General features: G+C 36.5%; 1 protein-coding gene across 6 annotated transcripts in view; it reads left to right on the top strand.

The window, feature by feature from the left end:
• Positions 1–24,889, top strand: part of PPP2R3A (protein phosphatase 2 regulatory subunit B''alpha) — a 150,090-nt gene that overhangs the window by 52,047 nt on the left and 73,154 nt on the right. For 5 of the 6 annotated variants that reach the window (XM_079155007.1, XM_079155008.1, XM_079155009.1 and 2 more), the window contains 3 exons: positions 7,998–8,264; positions 14,724–14,827; positions 23,744–23,846. In XM_079155007.1, coding sequence (XP_079011133.1) covers positions 7,998–8,264; positions 14,724–14,827; positions 23,744–23,846 — 474 coding nt within the window. Of the gene's footprint in view, positions 1–3,837; positions 4,460–7,997; positions 8,265–14,723; positions 14,828–23,743; positions 23,847–24,889 lie in introns of those variants that run through there. The other variant, XM_079155012.1, reaches the window with a different exon arrangement.

Consider the following 24,889-nt stretch of genomic DNA (forward strand, 5'->3'; position numbering starts at 1 on the left):
AAAACAAAAAATGCGTATTAGATTTCCTCTATTATACATATATCTTCCTGTTTTGCTGCATCCAGTGAGGGTAAGGCTAGAAGATAGGCTAAGAACAAAAACCACAGATAACCATCACTGTCTGGCCTCTTTTCCCCACTCCAGCATTTTATTATTTAAAAATTAAATAACGTTTATAACAGAATAAGCCATGTATTTAGTGATGAAAAAAAAACACTAAGTTAAAGCATAAAGGAGAACAATGTTGAATTTTAAGGTTAAGAACAATCCTTTGGGCATGATAGCTTACACCTGTAATCCCAGCAATTTGAAAGACTGAGGAAGGGAGATCACAAATTCAAAGCCAGCCTTGGCAATATAGTGAGACCCTAAACAACTTAGAGCATCAAAAAAATAAAAATTAAAAAATAATTTCTGTGGATATGGCTCAGTGATTAAGTGCCCCTGGGTTCAATCCCTGTTACCAAAAAAAAAAAAAAAAAAAAGATTAAGAGTAACCTACCAAAGCCAGGCTTGGTAACACATGTCTATAATCCCAGTGATTTAGGAGGCTGAGATAGAAGGATTATAGCAAGTTCAAGGACAGCCTAGGCAACCTAGGGAGACCCTCAACAACTTAGTGAGACCCTGTCTCAAATTCTTAAAAAATTAAAAGAGTAATCAATTAGTTTGTAATCAATTTCTTAAAGTCTGTATGCAGGGATATTTTAAATAGTCTCTGATTCCAAATTACTACCTTTTTTTTTTTTGGGTGCTGGAAATCAAACCCAGGGCCTTGTACTTAGAAGGCAAGCACTCTACCGACAGAGCTATCTCCCCAGCCCCCTACCTTTTTAACTATTCAACCAGTTAGAACTATAAGGTAAGAGAATTTTTTAAACTGAGTTGTCGTTCACTTAGCATAAAATTTGTCCTTTTAATACACAGTTTAGTAGTATTTAGTGTATCTAACAAGGTTGTGCAACCATCAGCACTAATTCTGAAATATTTTCTACACCCCCAAAAGAAACCCAAATTCATTAGCAGTCAGTTCCCATTCTCCAGTACTCGTAGCCCTTTGTGACCGTAGTGTACTTCCTATCTCTATCAATTTGCTAGTTCTCATGTTTCATATGATTGAGATCGTGTAATATATGACCTTTTGCAACTGACTTCTTTCATGTAACAATGTTTTCAAGGTTTGCCATATTATAGCATACACCAGGATATCCCTTTTTATGGCTCAATAATATTGCATTGTTTGAACTTCCCTGTGTTCATCCTTTCCTTTTGTTTATTTTTACATGATATTTGGGCGTTCCCATTTTTGGCTATTATGAATAATGTGGTGATGAACATTCATGTATAAGTATTCATCTGAATAGAAAAATGCTTTTGACAGCATTTCTAAGTTTTTCTAGAATAGCCAGCTTCCTTTTATAAATTAGAAGTAGCCTTCTGATAGACTAGAGGTGCAGTGAGGAAGACAAAAAACTACTTCTTTATCATCTTTCTATCTTTACACCTAGCCAAGTATCTGGCACTTAATAGATATGATCTCAGAAATATTTGAGTATGAGTGAATGATTAATAACTTGAACTTGTCTCATAGTTTTATATGCAATTGGAAAATAATTATCAAATTATAAAACAATACAAATATAATTTTACCAGAATATAATTGAGTCTAATAATCATTAGGGACTCATAAACTATATACTGCAAAATATATATCTTAAACATTATATATGGTAAAATTTCATTTTAATTCAAAGCATTAATTTATTCACACATCACTTAAAGTAGGGTCAAGACTTTCCTTTGAGAATGAATCTCATAATTGAAGTTCTTTGACATCTTTCTGTAATAAATCACACTCAGTATACATTTATTGACTGATTTCCAGTTTTAGCTTCCTTAAAATAGGGAGGGAACTTAAAACAGTAATGAAGCAGTTTGAACATGGATACCTTCTAGAGTTTAGGATTTTTTCTTTTATCCCACACTACACCTAGTTTTATAGCCAAAAAAAAAAGTTTTAAGTACTTTCATTGAGTTGTTGTTTTATAGGGTTTTTTTTACTACACTTACTTTCTTACTTAATGTGATTGGATCGTTTGTTTTTGGGGGTTTTTAACTGAGGACCAAACTCAGGGCCTTGTGGACTCCAGGCGAGCACTACCACTATACAATATCTCCAGCCCTTTGAATTTCTACTGTAAAAAATGCAACCAGCATAAACAGATTGGGGACAGACACAACAACTGACTCTTAATAAACAGTCAACTATTAAGGTTAGAAATACAGGGGCATAACAGAAAGTGAACCATTAGCATGCATCAGTGTGTTGGGGAATTATTCTGTCTTACAGAAGAAATGGAAAACTGGCTAATCTAGAGACTTAAGATCATTTAAAGGAGATCTCCAGTATTTGATTAGGTACTGTACATGTGTATGTATAAAATTAAGAATTATAATTAAGGGGACCTAAGTAATCAGGGAAAACTTCATTTTCAAAAGTGGAATTTGAGTTGGATTTTTTTTTTTAAATGTGGTGTTGAGGATCCAGCCCAGTGCCTCACACGTGCTAGGCAATCACTCTATCACTGAGCCACACCCCAACCCTTTGAGTTGGATTTTGAAAGATGGTTAGAATGTGCATTTGAGGAAAGAGAATGTTCTCAGAAGGGGAATGAAAATTCATTCCTCTGAAGCCACAGATTGGTGATGGAAAGAAGAGGAAGGAATAAACACAACAACATTTGGTTTAATTGATTAAGCAGTAAATCATAAGTCTAAAGACCTAGTTGCATTCCTAACAGATTTTTTTGTTATTTTAATTTGGAGAAATAATAGGCAGGAATAGAAGAAAAAGATATGGGAGAGCTATCAGTCTAAAAAAGTTAACATGTTAACAGTGAAATAGAAATAGAAAATGAGGAAGGGCCAGGTCAAAGCATAGAACCAGTGGTTTTTCAGTCGTAATCCTCTTTCAAACTACTAGTACCTAAAAGCTGTCAGGTAAGATTTTGTGTAAGCAGAAGATTCCACAACTTCAAAAAGGAAAAAAAAAAAAAAAAAAGGACTTTTTAAACCACAAGTTTAGACATGTAAGTCCAATGTACACATTATAAAGAATTGTCAGAATGTCTTGAAATGAGTGGGAAAAGCTGACTTAACATTGCAGGAAGCAGTGGAAAATCAAATAATTTAATGACCACTAAATTAGATAGTAAAAAGGATTGTAAGCTACTTTTTGTTTCTGTATCCTATGATATTCATTCTATATTTTCTAGAACTAGATTTTTATAACTGATTTGATGATAGGATTGATTAAAAATAAGTATTGAAATTTAAAACAATACTTGATTCACTTGTAAATAATGAGATGAGTCCAATATTTAAAATATGATAAGATTATGAAATAGGTATTTTTAAAATCTGAGATGATTCCTTTAAAACTCCTCAAAAGAAAAAGTCTCATAAATTCAGGATGTACTGTGTCATTACTATTTGGTATCTTTTTAAACCTTATTTTAGCTAGATTTCACTTATTCATATGTATCATATATCATCTATCATATCTTGTGGTCCTCAGTTATTACACTTTCTTAAATAATACTTTTGACAATACATTTTCAAAATATATCCATAATCACTTCAAAAAAAAAAATAGGTTTGATGGTCTTCTGCTTTAATTTTTTTTAGTCTGAGACCAGCAAATCTCTTTGCAGATTACCCTTTAAGAGTAAACATTTCTTTCTCCACATTTTGATGAGAGGCCTGTTCTTTTTTTCATAAAATATTAAGTAGCAAAAGCAAAAATGTTCTACACATTATTGGTTTTTTTTTTTTTTGTCTCCCTCTCTCTAGTTTCAGGATAAACTGCTTTGTGTGGATTGACACCTCACATACTCTGAGTTTAAGAAGTTAGCATTATCTGAGAAGTTGCTATTTTTAGGTCCAGCTGTAATGTTTCTAACTTTGGTACTTGGAGTAGTGGGTGCTTCCTTTCCCAGAAGGCTCTGTATTCTCAATATGTGCAGGTCGATTTGACATAAAGCTACCTACAAGGAGCAAGAGGCCCTTTTGCAGCCTGTGTTTTTCACTTGAGAATTATGAGCAGGTATTGGGAGCGTCAGGTTGTATTTGGGAATCAGCTACATGTCAGGACAAGCATGAATTGTGGTCCCTGGAAGCTGGGAGAGCACAATGCTTGAAATTAATTTATTTGGGAGATAAGAAGAAAAAAAATACCTTTCTACCTGACAAGATTGACAGCTTATTAAATCTGACTGTCTTCAGAAGTGTGCTGCACAGTTGCGAAGTAAACGTCCATTTTTCAAAGATGATGATCAAGGAAACATCTTTACGAAGGGACCCGGATTTAAGGGGAGAGTTAGCTTTCCTGGCAAAGGGCTGTGATTTTGTTCTCCCGTCAAGGTTTAAGAAGCGGCTGAAGTCGTTTCAGCAAACACAGGTTTGAAACTTGGGTGTTTCTTTTAAGATATTTTTATTACTAATAAAACTACCCAGTGAACTAACTCGCAAATAATTTTATAACTCACTTGTATCTTGATATTAGATCAAGGAATTAATCTGTGTCCTCTATTCAGCTATTTGCAGAAAGCTATTTGTAGAGGGATTCCAACAGGTTTAAAAATAGACCTTCTGGACCTAGAGTACAGTACTCACATTTTTCTCTTATAGAGAGAGAATCCAGTTTTAGAGACAATAAATACAACTTAACAAATATTTTATAATTTAGCCAGAAAAATATAGAATCTTTAGTAGAAATCTTTGATAAAGTAGAATTTGTGTTGAAAGCCTTATTTGCACTTTCGATCAGTAGACTGTATTTAACACACTTGTATCTGTAATGAATGTTTGATTTTAAAAAAATGAAGATTGATTTTGGTAATATTTTTTAAAGGCAGAATTACTCTTATATATAGACAACTGTGTACATGTGTAATACACTGTGTAGATAGATAATAATGAAGGGTGGCTTCCGGTTGTGAAAAAGTCTTTTCCCTAAGCAAGCTGTGAAACTGAGTGATTTTCTGCCTGTGATGTCTATTTTGCAGAGTTTTTGCTTTCTTGATTACAACCTTAGGGCCAGTGTCTCACTACACAAGTTGCCTAACATTGCATACAATGCAAAGCAAAGGCTACTCAAATGCTGGCCTTCCAAATTCCATCTAGAAACTGTACTTTCATCATTATTCCGACCCCGAATAATTTCAAATTATTTGGATGAACTATGTGAAATTCCTTTTTTTTTTTCCTTTTGTAGGTCAAAAATAGACAAAATACTGGAAATTCTCCAGTGACATAATAGTATAAGAACCCTATTTAGAACGACTGTCTAAATGATACTGTGTTTATAGGAAAAGACTAAGATGGAAAATTAAAATTCTTTACCTGGCTTTTTTTTTTTTTTGCTCCTATATTGACTGAAAAGCTTTATTCAAATGAGCAGTTGTCAAATTTGCCAGTAAATCTGTCAAAATTTATATTACTAGTTTTTATTCTACAAGTTTGTAAAGTGTCAGTTTTGTTACCCTACTTTAAGGTTTAAATTACGTGTATCCTGTTGAACTCAATCGAAAATAAATGGATATACCCAAAAGTTCAAGATAATGCATTTTATCTATATCATTTTCCTTTTAAATATTATTTTATTAAATATTAAATTAGCCAGTGAATTAGTAAATACTTGCCTATCAGTGAGTTGCTCTGTGTTAAGAAATATGCAATGAAAGGTGAAATAGAACAGTATATAATCAAATATTTTTTCATTAAAATAAAAGCTTTGACAAAAGCTCTTTTTGTTTGCTCTGAATGTCACTCTGTTAAAGCAAGAACGTAGAGTTAACATTGGAGATTTTGCTCCAAACCTTTCCCCATTAGTATGTGTTCATCCCCACTGGCACCCCTGGTCTTAATTCTTATGGCTGTAATTGTCCTGAAATCATCCATAACTACCTTAGATATCAAACCACGGAAAGCAAACATTTTGGGGAAAAATTTTTTAATAATTGAACACATGTAGTCTCTCAAACCTTCCCTGCTTAAAATAATGGAAGGGAAATGAAACTGATATAAATGACCAAGGTAAAGCCTTGAAGAAAGATCTGTGCCTTATTTTAGAATTTTAAGAATACTTTGTACTATTACTGACTCATCAAACTATGTAATAATATTGATAGATTCAGCATTAAGCAGAGAGAAATTTTTACTTAGATTATCAATTTGTTTAGTCAGAACTGGTTTGTAAACTTTAAATTGAATTGTAAATGGAAATGATTATTTATGATTGAATCTGAAGACTATGCCAAATTATGCATAATCTTTTGAGAACTCCCACCTTTTGGCTTTGTCACTCATTTTATTTATTAATTTATTTTTATTCTTCCAGATATTGCTATTTTTATTTTTTAATATTTTTACAGACTGTATTTTGATTCATTGTACACAAATGGGGTACAGCTTTTCATTTCTGTGGTTGTACACGATGTAGCTTCACATCATGTGTAATCGTACATGCACGTAGGGTAATGATGTCTGTCTCAGTGCACCATCTTTCCTACCCCCACCCCATGCTCTTCCCATGATCTCCCACTCGTTTTCTTTCATGAGGGTAGATCTGTGCCCGGCACTGTCTTGAACCTTTTACTCACATCACATTCTATAATTTCCTTCAGTCCTCACAACAGAGTTCCAAGGTATAGGGGTTATAATTTATTACTGAAACTTTACCAAGTTAAGTAACTTTTCTGAAGACACAGTAAACCACTGTTTTCTGTTGAGTGTTTCATTGGCACTGTTTCCCTCTATGCTGTTTCTTCCTTGCCTATTGCGTATTATAGAATTGTTGTTCAAACTTTAGGGGTAGCATTAGGCTAATTTAAGGAAGAACATTAGAGCAATACTTTGTGATCAGTGAATTTAAAATAAACTTAGCCAGTCAATAGCCATGTCTGTGTTTCATACTTTATGTAGTATCTCATATGGTGCCATGCTTATGAGCCTCGATAAATGATTTGCTTATTAATTAAGAGTAAAATTAAAACTCTAAAAGTCTTTATGGAATCCTTTTTTTACTTTTTCTGCAAGGAATCTCAGAATTCAAAAACAAACTCCTACCTGAATAATGATGTACTCCTTCCTTCCCTTCTCCCTCAGTCTTGAGTTATCTCTATCTCCTAATTGCTTCCACACCATCTTTTCACTGTCCTTTCTAATACCACCTTATGGTATACAACATCAAATCCTTTTTGGAAAAAGGAAGGATATAAACTACAAATGAGTTATTTAACTATAAAGGGAGTCTGGTTATAATGAAATCAATGACCAAGGAACTTGTGTATTAATAATATACCAAAAATGAGATAAATACATATCTTGGGGAAAATGGCATGCCCCCTAATATGAAGTAAATGAACCATAACTAAAGTGCTCTGATTTTCATAACAAATGTTTTTCTTAGCATCAGGGGTTGGTAGTGATTCTTCCTTAACAAAGTTGAACTAGAAAAGAAAGTAAAAGTAGCCCCATACACATACCCCAAGTGCATTTTAGATATGTGTGTTTAAAAAGAACTAGTCATTTCTGCCAATTGGAGGAGAGGCAGAAATTCACAGAAAGACCAAGAACAGTCCTCAAAAAAAATTTACTAATCTAGTTCCCCCAGACTAGTAGTACACTTCAGAATCCTTACTGTATCAGCTGATACTGCTCTTTGATTATTTTGAAATAATCTACCAAGTGATTGATGGGAAAATGTACTGTAGAATTTTTAAAACATAAATTATATAAACTTGAGTAGTAATAAATAATGTATTCATTTATTTAATATGAAAAGCATTCCCTAGAGATATGTTTACCACCCTCAAGTAAAGTGAGTAATTGTGGTTTCTTGTATTTATACACTACTTCCCTATTACTGGTGAGGACTCTCAAGGAATATATACAGTTTAGAATTTTTGTGTCTTATAATCACATTTTTCTTCCAGATTCAAAATAAACCAGAAAAGAAACCAGGAACACCACTTCCAACTCCAGCCACTTTTCCAAGTAGTCCCCAACCTCTCTCCCCTGTTCCTGCTGTGAATAATGTTGTGAATGCACCGTTGTCCATAAACATTCCACGGTTCTACTTTCCTGAAGGACTCCCAGATACCTGCATTAACCATGAACAGACTTTAAGCAGAATTGAAACTGCTTTCATGGATATTGAAGATCAGAAAGCAGACATTCATGAAATGGGAAAAATTGCAAAGGTAATAACTACTAAATGATTAATTTAAGCGATTAATTTAGATTCCCCTTTCTCTTGTAGTTCCAGTGTCTTCTTCCTTATTGCCTCTTTGCTTTTTTTGCATGTATAGGATTTTTTTCCATGTTGAAAAAAGTTATTTGATTCTATTAGATCTCTAGCTATAGTACTACCTCATGGAACTCTTAAGTTTGAAAGAAATCTTACTATTCCATTTCCATTTCCCATTGAATATAAGAATTCCTTCTAAGACATCACCAACTCACAAATACATTCTCTTCTTGAATGCTTTCAATGACTAGAAGCTCACTACCTTGCCAGTAACCCATTGCATATTAAATAGCTATGTTTGTTGGAAACATTTTCCTTATATAGAATAGGAATTTCTTTTCTGTTCTCACCCATTGATCATTTCTCTACCCTGAAGCTGGGTAAGGAGCCATTAGGCCATCTCAACACTGTCATTTTAGCCAGAAATAAATGAATGTGATACCAGGAAGCAAATCTTTTGTTCTTTCCAATATACCCAGCTACTTCTAATTTAAGATTTTAACCCCCTAATGTAGGACCACTGTGACTGGACTCTATACCCCTGCACTATTCCCAGAATAATATCAAACATGACTATCGGATTATAGTTGATAATACCATTCCTCAGCTCAGGAATGTTCGGGATTCTGACCCTCTCTGGAAACTTTGTTTGGTTTAATTTCATTTTTATCACTCATGTATATTTAAAAGTCATATCATCAGCTCAGAACTCAGCAGTGGTTCTAGGCTGTGCTTCAAGAGGCTGAGAATTGCATGGAGGCAAGTAAGAGATCAATCTTTTGTCTCCTGGGCCAATCCCTATAAACTTTTAGGTGAACACATTATTTTCCTGCAAATTAAACATTATCCTTCTTTTAATTAATAGGATTAGTAAGTCCTTGTCCCACACACTTTGATGTTATTTGAACACCAGGTGTTCTAGGTTCTGACAAACTAAAGAAAGATTACTCATTAGGACGTCTGGGAACCAACTTTTTTTTCTCCTTGTCCTCTTTTCCTGCAGTAGTTGACTGTAGGAGTTAATATCTCAGCCACTGAGAGGGGATTTTCTTTAGAATTTCAATGCTGGGCAAAGAGAAGAACAGAGTAATTTTACAAGGGACAGTTTTGCAAAGTAAAGCTAATCTTAAATAGAATGGTGAAAAACAAAATGGTATCGACATTATATATTATAATGTCCTGCCCTGTTGCCTAACTCTGATCTCACAGAGCATTTCTGTTGCTACTAAATGGTTAGTAAACAGAGGGATTCTAAAGGAATCAAAAAGGAATTTTTTTTTAATTATCTTTCTTTGCTACCCACCCCAATCTTAGAACTTGATTTTGGATTCCTTAGATAAACAAACTCTTTCATTCCAAAATTAAGAATTTACCTGTTTCCACAGTGTTTTATTTATGAGGAAACTACAGTCCCACAAGTACTTGAAGTCAAAGAACTAGTTCTTGTCAGGAGTTTTTATAAACTTTGGAAAAGGAAAGCACTATAACCTACATAAGCCTTAGATAAGAGGAGTGGAATAGTAAGAAGCAGGGAAGCTATGGGATGAATTTTGGTCCATAAGGAGAAGTACTTGTTGCTTCTGGATTGGTTGGGATAAACAGGAAAGTTTAAATGTAAATGAAGTTCCCTATTTCTTCCCTTCATTTGTTGGCCTTTGCAATAAAATTTAGATCATCTTAGAGTTTTTCTTTTATCACTGTCAACTTTGTAAATGCCAAATAGGTTTTTCTAGAATGGGAACAATTTCTGTGAAAGAGACAGAAGGTGTCATGGAATGCTTCAGGTAGGCAGATAAGGAAAAGTTGTCCATACTAAGACATAGTAGTTCTCTGGTATGGAGCAGGGTTATTACATCTGGAGAGCCCATCCAGGTGATCAGTGCCTCTCTTTCACAGACCTGCAGCCCATCCTGTCTTGAATAGAGAGTCCACTGGTGTAACCCTCTGCCTCTGACTATTCCCAACCTCTGTTGAGGAACCCTGCTCTCCCTGTGCCTCCACATCCTCCTGGTATGGCCCTCTGTACTGTAGTAGTCCTGCCTCTTTCCATAGCTACCTAGCATGCCACAGATTGAGTGAAAAGAAGGCAGAGAGCCTGTAAACTCTATGATAGTCAAGGGAGGTATAGGAAAGAGTGCAGTCAAGCAAGGGAGTAGGTCCTTGGGTGGAAGGGAGCCAAAAGAAGGACTTTGCCAGTTATATGTGGTGAGGGAGTGTGCGTACGTGGCATTAGGGAAGACTGCTGGTGTTGAAGCAGACAACATGGAGTTACATAACAGTTTAATGTTGGTCATGTGGCAGTATAGCAATTCTTTATATATATGACTGATTAACTTTCCTGAGTTATACTTGATGATAGCCCTAAATTCCATTCATGGGTGCCAAATCTTTGTGTTCATTGCTTTTAACCTTAGATGTCAGTTCAGATAGCAAAGTAAACTGTCCCTATCTTTAGAAAGTTAAAACTAGCATTGCATATAAAAATGAAGCCAAGTGTAGAATGACCTCAAAAGGTGTCATGAGCATATTGATTTAATTTTTATTGTTGTACCAGCTCATTTTATTAAATTTTACCTCTTTATTCTTAAAACTATTTATTTTAAAACTGATTTAGTTATGTCTTCCAGCTAGGCTGTTTTTATTCAGTACAGCTTTTACTTAGCTATCAATCTGTTAGTACACACTAGTCATCCTTATCTTCAACCATCTTTCATTATAGTGCCAGGAGGCAGCGAACTCTGTCTCCAGCACTTGCTGCCCGTGAACTTACAATAAGTTCCTGTAGAAAAAGGGAGAGGAAAGGCAGGCTTTAAGGCGCAAGGAAGGAACAGATCATCAAAGCAGCAAGTGAATGTATGTATTTATGGATTCATATAGTTTTTAAAGCTATTCGAAAGGTGAGCTTGAGTTTGCAGCCTAATCTTAGTGATGTTTAAGTGTAGCTATAAAGACTGGGATCTGGTTTTTAAGTGCAGAGAAAATTGTGTTTATGAAATCTGTGTCTGTTAGTGCAGTTTACCCTCTTGATCTTAGACCTCAGACAGCCCTAGAGAGCTAATGCCATGTCTGGTTCCGTTCTTGGTGTGTAGTTTTTGTACTTTTTCCCACAGCATTAAAGGAGATAGAGAAGAAAGAATGAACCAAAATGGGATAAAAGCAGTGTGGAAACAAAAACTGAGCAACAGAAAGAAAAGCATTTGTGAGAGATTAGGTCAGGGGATTCATCACTTAGCTTTATCCTCTAGAAGAAAGTTGGAAAAAAAAAAAAAAAAAGTAAGACTCTTGAATCATGTAAATCTCTCCAACTCCTCTCTTCTGACTGATGTATCACTATCTTGACCCCCCATGCCTGTGGCCTGTAAGGCAGCTACTCTGCACCTGAATTTCTTCTTTTGCAGAATGGGATAAAACTACCTTCCCTCTTCTACATGGGATTATGTGAGGACCTAATGAATAATAGGCATGAGATATTTTAAAATGTTGAAAGAACAGTACAAATATTGGATAGTCATCTCCCATTTATATCCCTTGACAGCCTTGCTTTCAGGTTGTTGTTTTATTTTGTTTTGTTTTGTTTTGTTTTGTTTTGTTTTGTTTTTGGAATAAGGATTGAACCCAGGTGTGCACATCCCTAGTCCTTTTTTACATCCCCAGTTTATTTTAAGACAGGGTCTCGCTGTGAACTTGTGATCTTCCTGCCTCAGCCTCCCAAGTCACTGGGATTATAGGTGTGTGCCACCTTTGATTTCAGTTCTTTATGTTGTGCCATTCTTGGATCAAATTGTAGATGTTAGTCAAGTTTTCTTTGCTCAAGTGACTTCGATTTCCATATTGACTCTCACTTCCTCTAAACCTGAGTTTCCTAAATCCATTTTCTGTATCTCCCTGTATGTTTCTACTTGTCATCCATTTTCTTACTTTAAAAAAAAAAAAAGCCCTCACACTGGCTTGTTCTCTTGTTCTCTCCTGTGTTACTAGTAGTTCTATTTTGTCACTTTCAGATTAATATTTTCTTTTTAGTTTATCGATCCACTGGTTCTCTCTGTCTTAATTCTTTGATTTTTTTAAGTATATGCACACCAGCCATGCATTTCTTAAATACTCAAATTGTAATGTCTACAACCCTTGCCATTCACTGTCCTTATCCTTTTTTCCCTTTTGCCATGTTCTCCAAGGGCCTGACACCTTCATGTTGTAACACTAGGGTACTCGGGGTTCCCCACTATTAGAAAAGGCTGACCTTTTCCAATCTCCTTCAAAACATTTTCATTGTGTATCTTCTGTCTTAGGGATTTACCTTTGGATCAAGTGTATGTGTTAATGTCTTAGCGATTAACTACTTGTGAGCTGACACGTGCATTTTATCAGAAATCCTGTGTTGAAAAAACCCTCAGTTCAAGAGAATGAAAGTTGTTAATAGAGGAAGTTATCCCACAGGAGGTGATAAACACATAAACACACAGTCCCTGAAGTGTATGAGCTAAGGCTGGTAACTGTTTCCCAAGTTTAAGCTCTAAGAGTCCTGACCCTTCAAATTCTGAAAAATTCATGAATGACTCTAATGAGGGAAGTTTTAAGACCTTTGACAAGCCATTTCCAGTCTCTCCCTGCACTTTCTGGTTTTGTAGCTCCTGCCCGCCCCGCCCTCATAATGTGAACCGTTCTTTCAGTTTCTCCAACAGTTGCCAGTAGCCCATCACTAAGGCACTCTTAAGAGTATTTCCTTGGCAACCCACTCTGCATGAAAGGAGAGACAGAGAGTTGGGGAGGTAAATTTGACAGTTCACACACCCAAAGCATATTAATTGTTAGCTTTGTACCTTGGCAATCATAATTTATACAGTAAACAAAGCCACATTGTTGTTAAGCAATACCTTTCTCTCATTTCTGGCCTTGATAAGTATTCAACCTTTGGAACATAAGAAGTCTTAAATTCTACTGTGCTTGCAGAACATGCTTTAGTGTCCCTGGAGGCAGCAGCCTCTTATTTCTGCCCAGTTCTTACCTCCCTTGGCCTGAATCTTGCTTTCCCTATTCTCATCCCTGTCATGAACCAGCAGCAGTCTTGGGTGGTGTCTCAGGATCACTAATGTTAGACTAGATACTCTTCCAGCTCCTTCGGGGATCCCCTGTGCACTGAAGCCTCACACCAGAAGCAATTTCACTTAAACCTAAGGTGGATGCACAACTAATCTACCTCCAAAGAAGACTCTTCCCTCTGTAGAATGATGAGGGCTCAACAGATTCTGTATTTAATATGAGTAATATCTTTAACTTTTAACACATTGACACTCTGAAGAGTTCTAGATTTGGGAATATGTTTTCTGTGTATGTACAAAATTAGGAAGATTTGGACATTATTTCTCTACTGTTTTTTTGTTTTGTTTGTTTTTGTGTTGCTGGGGATTGAATCCCAGGGCCTTGTGCGTGCAAAGCAAGCACTTGGCCAACTAAGCTATATCCCCAACCCCATCTCTACTAATTTTTAAATAGTAGTAATTATAGGAAATAATTTTTTCTTCTAGGGAAAAAGCAGGTAAATTTACTAAGAATTCTTTTTTATAAGAGGAGGAGGCCAGTATTTTTTTTTTTAATGAAAATAAGAGCCCTTTTATTAAGGAAAGAAAAAAATCAATACTTTTTAGGGTATTGAAAGTCTTTACATTCATTCCTGGTTCTTTTAAGACTTTTGGTGAATGAATATATATAATATGTAGTTACTTGTGGTAGCTCTAGCATTTTGATTTTTACCTTTTTATCTTTTACTTGAATTACAGCCATTTAGATTTTAACCATCTAGGTTCCACCCCCTCTTGGCAGTGTTGGGGATTAAACTATATTCCTAGCACTTTTTAGTTTTTATTTTGAGATAGGGTGTCATTAAATTTCCTAGACTGACCTTGAACTTGGAATTGTCTTACCTCAGCCTCCTGAGTAGCTGGCTTGATAACTGGTTTCTTGAACAATACAGGGTTTTCTGGTTCTTGAACCTGGAACTTAACTACGGGCAAAGAAGAAAGATAAAGAAGTGTTTTAACATCAAATGACTCCAGTGATAAAGATAACTATATTATTCTGCTCAAGATATTCATTCTTTTCTTTTTCTTTGTAGAAGGTTGAAAATACATGATATAAGAGTGCCAGGCAGGGGAGAAGTCACTGTAATGAACTTGGAAAAAAAAGTTGAGTGGTTCTGTTTTCTTCACTAAGCATGTAATCCTCTCATTTTAATTCCTCTCTGTCCCTTTCTGAATCTACCCTTGTTGATATATTTCCCTATGCCCCAGTTGTGTTCACCCTGAGGCCATTCTGTTCACTGTGGCATGAAGGGGAAAAGCCATAAACACTTTTCTTTGGCCATGTTATCCCTTCCCCGCCTCTGGGCTTAGTCTGTATTGCTTTTTATTTGCAGATCTGTGGCTGTCCTCTCTATTGGAAAGCCCCCATGTTCAGGGCCGCAGGGGGAGAGAAGACAGGATTTGTATCGGCACCGTCATTCATTGCCTTGTGGAGAAAGTAAGTATGAGCAGTCATTCTGGGGCTAACAAGGAATTATGTGGTCCTCATAACATGCCTTATAAAGGTCACTTGTTTTATTCATTTTCCTTTTACCCTTTACTTCAATAAGGAAAATTTAGTGAATCACAACCATTTTCTTTGCCACAAGCCTTTACCTTACCTGTCCTTAAACAGTACAACACATCTGCAGAAATATTTCTTTAATAGCTACTTAATAGTTTCTTAGTTTTACTTGTTAAATTTGGATCTCAGTATTTGAATCCAATAGCAATAAAAGTAAATAAAGATTCTCTTTTAAGGGGAGCAAACCCCATGTATCACATGAAAAATACTATTCCTTTCTCATATAATCCAATATGGAATTATAACTAGTTAATTTATCAAAAATAACTGAATTCTAATAGATTTTAATCATTATTTTTTGAGAGTTCTAAAGAACCAAAGAATTAGTATATTTATCAAGGTATTCTTGAATTTTTTTTTTTTTTTTTTTTTTGGGTGCTGGGGATCAAACCCAGGGCCTTGTGCTTACTAAGCAAGCACTCTACCGACTGAACTATCTCCCCAGCCCCAAGATATTCTTGAATTTTAACTGATAAATTTTCTTTAATTCAAACCCAATTTCTTCTTTTCTCTTTTACTCCTTTCTTTTTGAGGTATGATTTCTTAATATATTTATACATTTTAGGAAAATATCAATTCTTGTCCCCTCTTCCTCTTTAACTGTTTTTATCTTTTCTGGGCTATATACTTCCTCCTAGTAAACTATGTAGAAATGCTATTCAATTATTATTATCATATAAGATCAGTGTGCAATGTCAGCAGAATTCAACTTAGTTTCTTTCTGTTCCCTTTATACCACCTAAGGCACTTAGTTGCATCATGCTTGAGAACATATTAGGTGATTAATAAATGTGTTCTTACTTTTAAAAGTCTAGCAGCAAGTCGAGTTCACTAGGTTCTTCATTAAATTAGAACTAAAGGGTATATAAGACTGTTGCAGTTAATAAACTTTTTAAAAGAACTACAGCCATGCTAAAAGTTAAATAAATGCTTCATTTTGTCCGGTGTATTTTAGCCATTTTGATCATGGAATAGTTCTGAGCTGTCCAAATACCAAGGAATAAAAGAGCCTGAGGAGAGCCATTACTCACACACCGCCCTATGACACTCCAAAGTCAGTTCCATAGTCAGTGTTCTATTGCTCCTGTAGCAAATAGAAAACAGGCTGATAAATATAAGAAATGTCTTTCTGTTTTAAATGTGTGGAATTTCTTGGAGGCTAGACATAAGAAGAAAAAAAAAAAAAAAAAAAAAACACTAATGAGCAAGAGTAAAACTAGCAGAGAAACTGGCATTTGCCCTTGGAGTATTTTTTATTTCTGACAACCTACAACATGGGGGAAGAAAATAGATTGTAGGACCTGGAATAGTAGGAAGTCAGCTTGGACTCCCTTTCCTTTCCCCATTAACTAAGACAGGATTTCAGCTAGATAGTATGATTTGTTTAAAAAATCAATAGATAAAAGTAGCAGAATTTAAGAACTTAAACTTCATAGATGTTCTGGCTTCCATTCAGCTCACTTCTTTCACCCTTGTATGTATAGACTCTGAATAGGCCTCAGCTGGAGAATGAATCAGGTAAAGGAAAGGGAGATGACACAACTCTTGTCAGAGATGGCTTTAGCCATTAAGATCAGTATTGTTGGCAAGAACCATCTAGTAATCTTGGAAAACAGCAAGAAGTGAATAATAATTATTTAAGAAAAGGCTATGATTGAGCTAGGAGATTGAAAAAGAAAATAATCTATTATTTGAGATACTAGAGCCAGAGACAAGAAATATAACCACTTATATTTTGTTGAATATTCTAAGACACTAAGTTTATGAACCTAAGGCTAACAGTAGCAAAGGAAAACTGGTACCTCACTTGATTTATCTCCATTTAACTGCTTAATATTAAGGAAAATCAGCCAGTTTTTGGTTAGGACTATGTATACTGAGATAGGGAAGACATTTATATTGGTGGATAGAGCAGCAGTAGCCACAATAGCTATATTTCTTTATTGAGATGAATCACCTTGAGGTAGCCCTCAAAAGCTCCTATTAATGCAGGAACATTCAGAGGTGAAATGGCTGCATTGTGAGAGTCATAACCTCATCCTATCCTCATTTAAATGGATTGAGTAGGTGGTAACTGTAGGCAGGTGAGGAGTGGCTGGGGGAGGTGGGTCATGGGGTTGTGCCCTGGAAAGGTTCATCTTCCTTGTGGACCCTTCCCACCCACCTCTCTCTGCTTCCGGGTCCCTCCATGAATTGAGCAGCTTTCCTCTGCTGGGTACTTTCCCAATTATGTACTGCCTCACCTTGAGCCCAGAGCAATAGCATCAGCATCTTTGGGCTGAGATCTCTGAAACCATGAAGCCTAAATAAATTTCTCCTCTAAGTAGTTCTTGTTGGGTATTTTGGTCACAGGGACAGAAAAATTAACTTTAAACAAATATGTAAGTGTGTCTATATTAAAATGTCCTGGTCAGGTACTTAAATGGTTTGGGTGCCCTCTAGTGGGGACTCCTCTCTGAACTCTTAAAATGCCTTTTAAAAACTAGACTGCTTTAAGAGAGACAGACCCAAGTATAGCTATTTGGGGAGAGTAGCAGCTAAGAATGATGCTTTGAGTTACCACTTGACCTAGGAAAAAATGTATTTAGATTTTTTGCAAACTGCCCTTTGCATAAAGCAACTTGGGCCCAAGTATAGCATATGAAAATTTTCAAGCACAAAAAATAACTGGCATGTAATGATATAGCATTAAAACATTTTGGCTTATACATAGGAATGCTGACTTGCTCCAATAATATAGAGTTTTAAAAAATAAAATCAAATATAAAAGCCATAAATATTAGGGTAAATAATTTCCTTCCTGTCCGAGTGCTCAGGAGTTGGAGGCTTCAGTATCTCTCCTACAAGTGATTTTAAAATGAAAACCTTAAAGTTCTTTCCCCCTACTTCTTCTGTTCCCCTCCTTTCCTAGAACTACTGCCCATTTTATATCTATACTCTGACATCTCTTTCTCCTACAGTCAGACATTTTTTGGGGAAAGACATGGCTCCTCAGCTTTTTAAGTTCCTAGAATTCCAGCTTTGGGGCAGAACTCCTCTCACATGGAGTAGTAGTATTGCTCAGCTTTGCCATGCTTTACTTGCTTTTACCCTTTTATATTAGTGTGTTATTTGTCCACTAACAGAACAATATTTTATCTTAAAAACATTATGGTCAGTGTACAATACCAGTGTAAAATAGCTACCTTTACCTTCATCCTTCAGTTTTTATGACTTTTAATCTCCTTTTCTCCTGCCATATAGAGTTTATCAGTCAGTAGAACTAGCAGAAAATTGTAATTCACTGTCTCTCATGGTTCTAATAGCAAAAAGTCATCCCTGATTTGTCTTTGTTGTCTTTGAGTATCTCTCATGTATCATATTGCTACTGTATTTAATAGTACTATCCTTTTTTTCTAAATAATCTCTTTTTCAAAGACCTCACTGCCTTTCTGTTATCACCATCCCACCTACTTTCTAATCCTAAGAGGTGATTTTCATTTGCACCTATTGCACTGCACTGATTTTTTTCTAAAGCATGCTTATTTAACTTCACAGGCCTTAAATAATAAGGAAATAAACACAAAAATCACAGGGCTGGGGGTGTAGCTCAGTGGTAGAGCACGTGCCTAGCATGTGTGAGGCACTGGGTTCAATCCTCAGCATCACATAAAAATAACTAAAATAAAGGTATTGTGTCTATCTACAACTAAAAAAATAACTAAAAATCATACTATAGCTCTAATAATCATAAACGAAGTCAGTTAAGTATATGTCTGTTAGATTGCTAATATGCTTTGACAGTCTTCTGTATAAGTCATTAAGCCATGTGCTTTGGATGAAAAGAACTACAACAGTTCCTTTTATATATTTTTTATATATTACACATATATATTACATATATATAATATATGTAAAATATATGTACACATGGAAATATATACATATATATAAATTGGACAAAGATCAGTAAAGAATTTAGTTGTCAGAGAAGAGTTTTTGAAAGAGGTATTTTATAAGCTAGGTCTTAAAAGAATTAGCAGCATTAAGATGACAAAATTGGGGATGGGTTTCCTAGGAGAACAGAACACTATGAGAGTTACACAGGTAAAACTAAATGTAACTCAGGCCAGTTGCCTGGAGTGAAAGTTTCATTTAGCAAAGTCATGAGACAGGTAAATAGACAGGCTCAGGCTAATTACAGAGGGCCTTAAATGCCCATTGTAGGTATGTTAGTCAGCTTTGTGTCACTGTGACAAAATACCTGAGATAGAGAACTTAAAAGTAGGAAAGATTCAGTTGACTCAGTTTCAGAGGTTTCAATCCATGGTCACTTGGCCCCATCTCCTTATGGACCTATAGTGAGGTTGAACAGAACAGCCAGGAGCATGTAGTACAGCAAGGCTGCTCACCTCATGGCAACCAAGAAGCAAAGAGAGAGCCCTCCCCACAAACCCATTAAGCTATATATCCATAAATGAATTAACCCATTGATAAGGTCCAAGACCTCATGGTTCTATCATCCCCTGAAGGTCCCACCTCTGGATACTGCTGCACTATGGACCACACCTTTAGCACATGAGCTATTAGAGTTCATTTAAGGCCCAACCTATAAATTTTCACCCATGACCCCTAAAAACTCATGTCCATCTCACAGTATAAAATACATTCCGTTTATCCCAAGATGCCAGGGTCTTAAGCCTCCTTGCTCTTCTCGACCAGTGGCAAGGGAAGGGGACACTCCCCAACAAGGCCAGACCCGGATAGGTAGGGCTGACTGACCGCCCGCTCCCAGCCCTCAGGCGGAGGACAATCAGACGTGTCAGGGAGACCAGTCACAGCAGGAACTCATTTATTGAGGAAATCATACAGCTTTTATGTAGGGTGGGGGCTAGGCTCAGCTTAAAGGTCAACAAGGCATGGGCGGTTCACGCAGGTGAGAGTCCCATAGGACTATATGGCAAACACGAGCTGATCATGTTCATGGAACTGTTGTTAACCAATCCCTGATGGTGGTCCGATTTATCGTCATTAACCTTTGAAACCGCCTTTGAGCCTTGATCTAGCTCACTCGTCAGGGAGTAAGGAGTCAGCCTGAGTTAGTTAAAGTGTCATTAGTCCCAACACCAAGAATCCCCATAGTCTTAACAGTTCCAGCATTTTTCAAAAGTCTAAACCTGAAAATCTCCTTTGAAACTCAAGGCAAACTCTTAGCTGTAAATCCCCCTAAAAGTCAACAAACACATTACATACTTTCGGCATACAATGGTGGTATAGATATAAGGTAAACATTTCATTCCAAAATGGAGAAATAGGGGCATAGAAAGGAGGGATGGGATCATAAGACTGAAACCAAACAGGGCAAATATTGAGTTCTATAACTTCATGTCTAGCATCGGAGCACACAATGATGTGATGTGAGGTTCAAGGACTTGTGCATGCCTACTCCTGTGGTCTTGCTGGCTGTAGCCCACATGGCCACTCTCTTGGGCTGGCTCTTCTCACTCCATGCAGCATCCCTTGGCAGGCATTGCACATTCCTGGCATCTCTTAACTTTCTGGAGTCTCCACTGCAGCTTGGGCTTCTCTCTTACAACTTTACACATCACCCTCTCAGGGTCTGCCTGCAGGGACTCTGACACTGCCACACATTGCCTGGCCTCCCAGGCTTTCCTGTGGAATTTCAGTGAAAGCCTCAGTGACCTTACAACTTTTACATTCTACATGCCTACAAAACCAACACCACATGGATGACTCCCAAGTTCTGGGAGTACTATCTGGGCCTCCTTGAAACATGACTGCTGTGGCCTCTGAGGGCCAGGGCAACTAAAATCCCAGGGAAACCATTTGTTAGGCAACCCTATGTGAGCAAAGCACTCAAGGTTTCCCTTCTCAACACAGTCTTTGGGGAGAGTTTTACATCCTTGAGGCTGTGGTGGGTGGGGTATTTCTCATTTGATTTGTCTTGTTACAAAACACTTAATTTTAATGACACTTGTCTCTTATACAACCATACCCTCCTTGATTGCAACTTTACAGGTACTTCTTTCCTGGCCAAGGTGCCAGTTTATCAAATCTTTTCACTGTCTTTTGCTCCTGATTTTCACTGTCAATCTGGCTAAAACAGCCAGAAATATCTGTGCTACAACCTAAATGTCATGGTACCTTGAAATGTCCTCTGCCAGATTAGTTAGTCCATCACCTTTAAACTCGGCCTCACACAAAGTCTCAGGGCATGGCCAAAATGTAGACAAGTTATTTGTCAGAAGGTAACATGAATGGCTTCTAGTCATATTCCCAGTTAGAACCTTCATTTCCATCTGAATCCTCATGAGCTTGGCCTTTACTTTACATTCCTATCAGTATTCAGGTCTTCTGAGCTACCACCAGAATTAGCCCAATAACCTCTCCTTATAGCATTTTCAAATGTCTCTAGCCTGCATCGCCAAACTTTTCCAAATCCTTCTCATAAGCCAATTCCAGCTGAACCACATTATCATGTACAGTTACAGCAACAACCCCACCCATTTCCTTGTACCAATTTTCTGTTAGTCACCTTTACATTGCTGTGACAAAATACTTGAGATAAACAACTTACAAGGAGGGAATAATTTACTCTGGCTCATGGTTTCAGAAGTTTCTGTTCATGGTCACTTGACCCCATCACTTTCTGGGCCTTTGGGAAGAAGCAGAACATCATGGCTGGGAACAAATGGTAGAGCAAAACTGCTTACTTGCTCACCTCTTGGCATCCAGGAAGCAAAGAGACAAAGCTTGCTTTTATAACAAAACCTCTCCTCCAAAACCCATTAAGCTTTGAATCTGTAAATGGATTGGTCCACTGATTAGGTCAGAGCCCCATGATTCATTCATCTTCTGAGGCCCCACCTGTGAACACTGCTGCATCATGGACCAAGCCTTTAATGCATGAGCTTTTGGAAGACATTTAAAATCAACCCATTATGGTAGGCTTATGCCTATAAGAGATAGAGAGCTACTGAACATTTTTCAATAAGGAAATTATGTCATCCACATCTCTTTTGGAATGGTGAATCATCTGTTACACGAGGTTGAATGTGTACTGAACCCTGTTATGACCCTCTTCCCTTTGGCAGGCTCAACATGAATTTAAAAGGGCTCAAACCTGATAATACAATGGAAATAGAAAGGAAGAAACCTTTCTATGTGGTTTAGAACCTAAATTCCTCAGGACTCCAGCATTCCCATCCTGTATTCCAACACCTAATGGTCCCAGCTAGAAACTTGGGAATTGTCATGGATTTTATACTTCCTCTCACCCTAAACACCTATTAGCTACCATGTCCTTACATGGTAATGTGCACCTTTCTCTCCATCTCCCACTAGTATCCATGCTCAGGTTCTCATTGTTTCTTGTTTAATATTTCTGAAAAACACATCTGATATTGTCACTGTCCAAGTTAAAATTCTCTCTTGGAGTAGATTGAAGTCCAGGCTTCTTGATCTGACCTTAGAGGCCTCCTGCACACATCCCCTTCTCTTACCATCTCTGCAGTGTTGCCCAAATGTTCTATGCATCACACACCAAGCATTTGTACCTACTTCCCTCCTTACCATAATGCCCTTCCTTCCTACTTCACTTTCCAGGGAATCTTTCTGGCCTCCTCCATAAATACTCTGTGCAAATTACTTCTTTTTTGGCCATTCTTCATAGTATAATTTTATTGGTAACTAAACACTAGACTGTAACACTAGACTGTAAACTCCTTACAGGGCATAATACTGTGTCTTATTTTCTTTGTTTCTCATACATTCTCAAGGCCAGCTGTAATACTTGGCACATAGTTAGTATTCAATAAATTATTAATGAAGGATAACAAGAAAAATTGGAGACTAATTGGTTGTGAAGAATAAGGAAAAGAAATAAGTCTTAAGTGACTTCAAAGAGTCAAACCCAGATAACTAAGAATGGTACCACCATTCTTACAAAAATAGATGTCCAGGATAAGTACTAACTTTGAGAAATTCTAAAGTTGGTTTTCATTATTTCAACTTTGCTATCAGAGTATAGTCCCCAAATGGAAATGTCTAGCAAATAATCAGAGGTAAGAATTCTTGGAACTGAGAAGAATTATTAAAGCACTTATTATTTTAAGCCTGTTCCTTTAGAGTCTAATTTCAAAAGCCACCTGCCAGCTTAGCCTTGAATATCTGTCAACCTGGGTAAACAGAACTTTATGCCTTGTGTAGTGCATAGTGGTCCATCTGAGGTGTGTGTACCCTCCTTGCTATTGGCCAGCTTAGAAGTTCTGGGTCCCAGTGTTCTGTGCTAAACTAAATGGACATTTCCCCCAGTGTTTGTTTGTTTGTTTGTTTTTGTTTTGTTTTTTTTGTGGTGCTGGGGATTGAACCCAGGGCTTTGTGCTTGCAAGGCAAGCTCTCTACCAACTGAGCTATATCCCCACACACCCCCTCCAGTGTATTTTAATAACATTTTGTCTGCACTAGTTCAGTTGACTCTTTGATCTCAGCCTCAGAAGCATTGTTAGAATAATATACCATTTTGTTATTGAGCTTTTAAGATATCCCTTTAACAAAATCATAAGCATGGATTTCATGGAAAAGCAAGCAATTATACTAGGGGTAGCTTAGTGGTAGAGTACTTGCTTAGTGTTCACAAGGCCCTGGGTTCAGTTCCCTGCCCCACAAAAAAGAAAATAGTACTTGATTCTTAATCTAAGTGCCTTCAGATCAGACTGAAATGACCAGCCATTTATGTTTTAGTCCTTGTTTAGAGTAGCAGATCTTCCTAAGCAGTTGTTTCTTTTGTAGGTTGCTGAATAACCATCATGATGATGCCTCTAAGTTTATCTGTCTTCTAGCAAAACCCAGCTGCAGCTCTCTAGAACAGGAGGATTTCATCCCTTTACTTCAGGTAATTTATATTTCCTTTCAAAAATGGGTTATATTTTTTGGAGTTTTAGAGGTTTTTAAAATTTTTTTGCAACTGTAATACCAATTAAGTTAAACAAATCTATAGACCAACTTTCTTGAAAAGTGGTTTTTTCACTTCTTTTAGCAGTACAATCCTTTTGTTAAACAAAATCTAAAACAAAACTCATAGCGTAAAATAGATAAAACAGGGCTACTCCTGCTGAAACGGGAGAGGAGCCATTGAGCAACCCCTTTCCCATCCACAGCAATTACCTTCTGAAACTGTAGAATTCATTTATATAACGTGGAAAATACTGCCATCAAATATAGTTAAAAACCTAGTAGGAAGCAAGAAATGGTTGTGGAGAAACCAGACCATGTCATGAGCCATGGGATTTTCCATCAGTGTGCCTTGATTCTTTAATTTAAGCACAATTCTAAAATGGTTGGTTTTTTGATTTTTCAACCTGACTTATGTGAAACAAAGAATAGGAAGAAGGGAGAGAAGAAACTAGAATCAAACTCCCTAAGAACTTCAGAAAAAGTTTTTGTCAGACTGTAAGTATAGTCAGGAGTAAGAAAAACTACTTAAGAAAGAAAAAAAAGACACAAAACCTCTTAAGAGCACTCCAGGCTGGGAGTAATTTGGAATAAGAGCAATAGTCTCCAGTCTTATTATCAGATTTCAGCCAAGATCAGTAATTTATATCATTACCATAAACTATTTTTACTCATCCAGAAAATTCACTTTATGGAGCATCTTTCACTGATAGACCCAAATAAATGAAACAGTAGTAGTTTCTCATTTTTCCATTTCTGTTTATGAAACTTTAATACACAGAATATACTTTAATAAACTTTAATATATAATACCTTATGTGTTATATACTCACATTATTATTTATGTGCAAAGGATAAGTCTCAAACATGACTAATCTCAGATCTATAAGAAGTATAAGTTTTTGATTTTCTGTAATCATTTAAAATATTCTCACTTTAACCTTCATATACTAGGCTAGAGGAAAATTTTAACCTTCTTGGGGT

Source organism: Sciurus vulgaris (genome assembly GCF_902686455.1).
Source record: "Sciurus vulgaris genome assembly, chromosome: 10".
Lineage (NCBI taxonomy): Eukaryota > Metazoa > Chordata > Mammalia > Rodentia > Sciuridae > Sciurus > Sciurus vulgaris.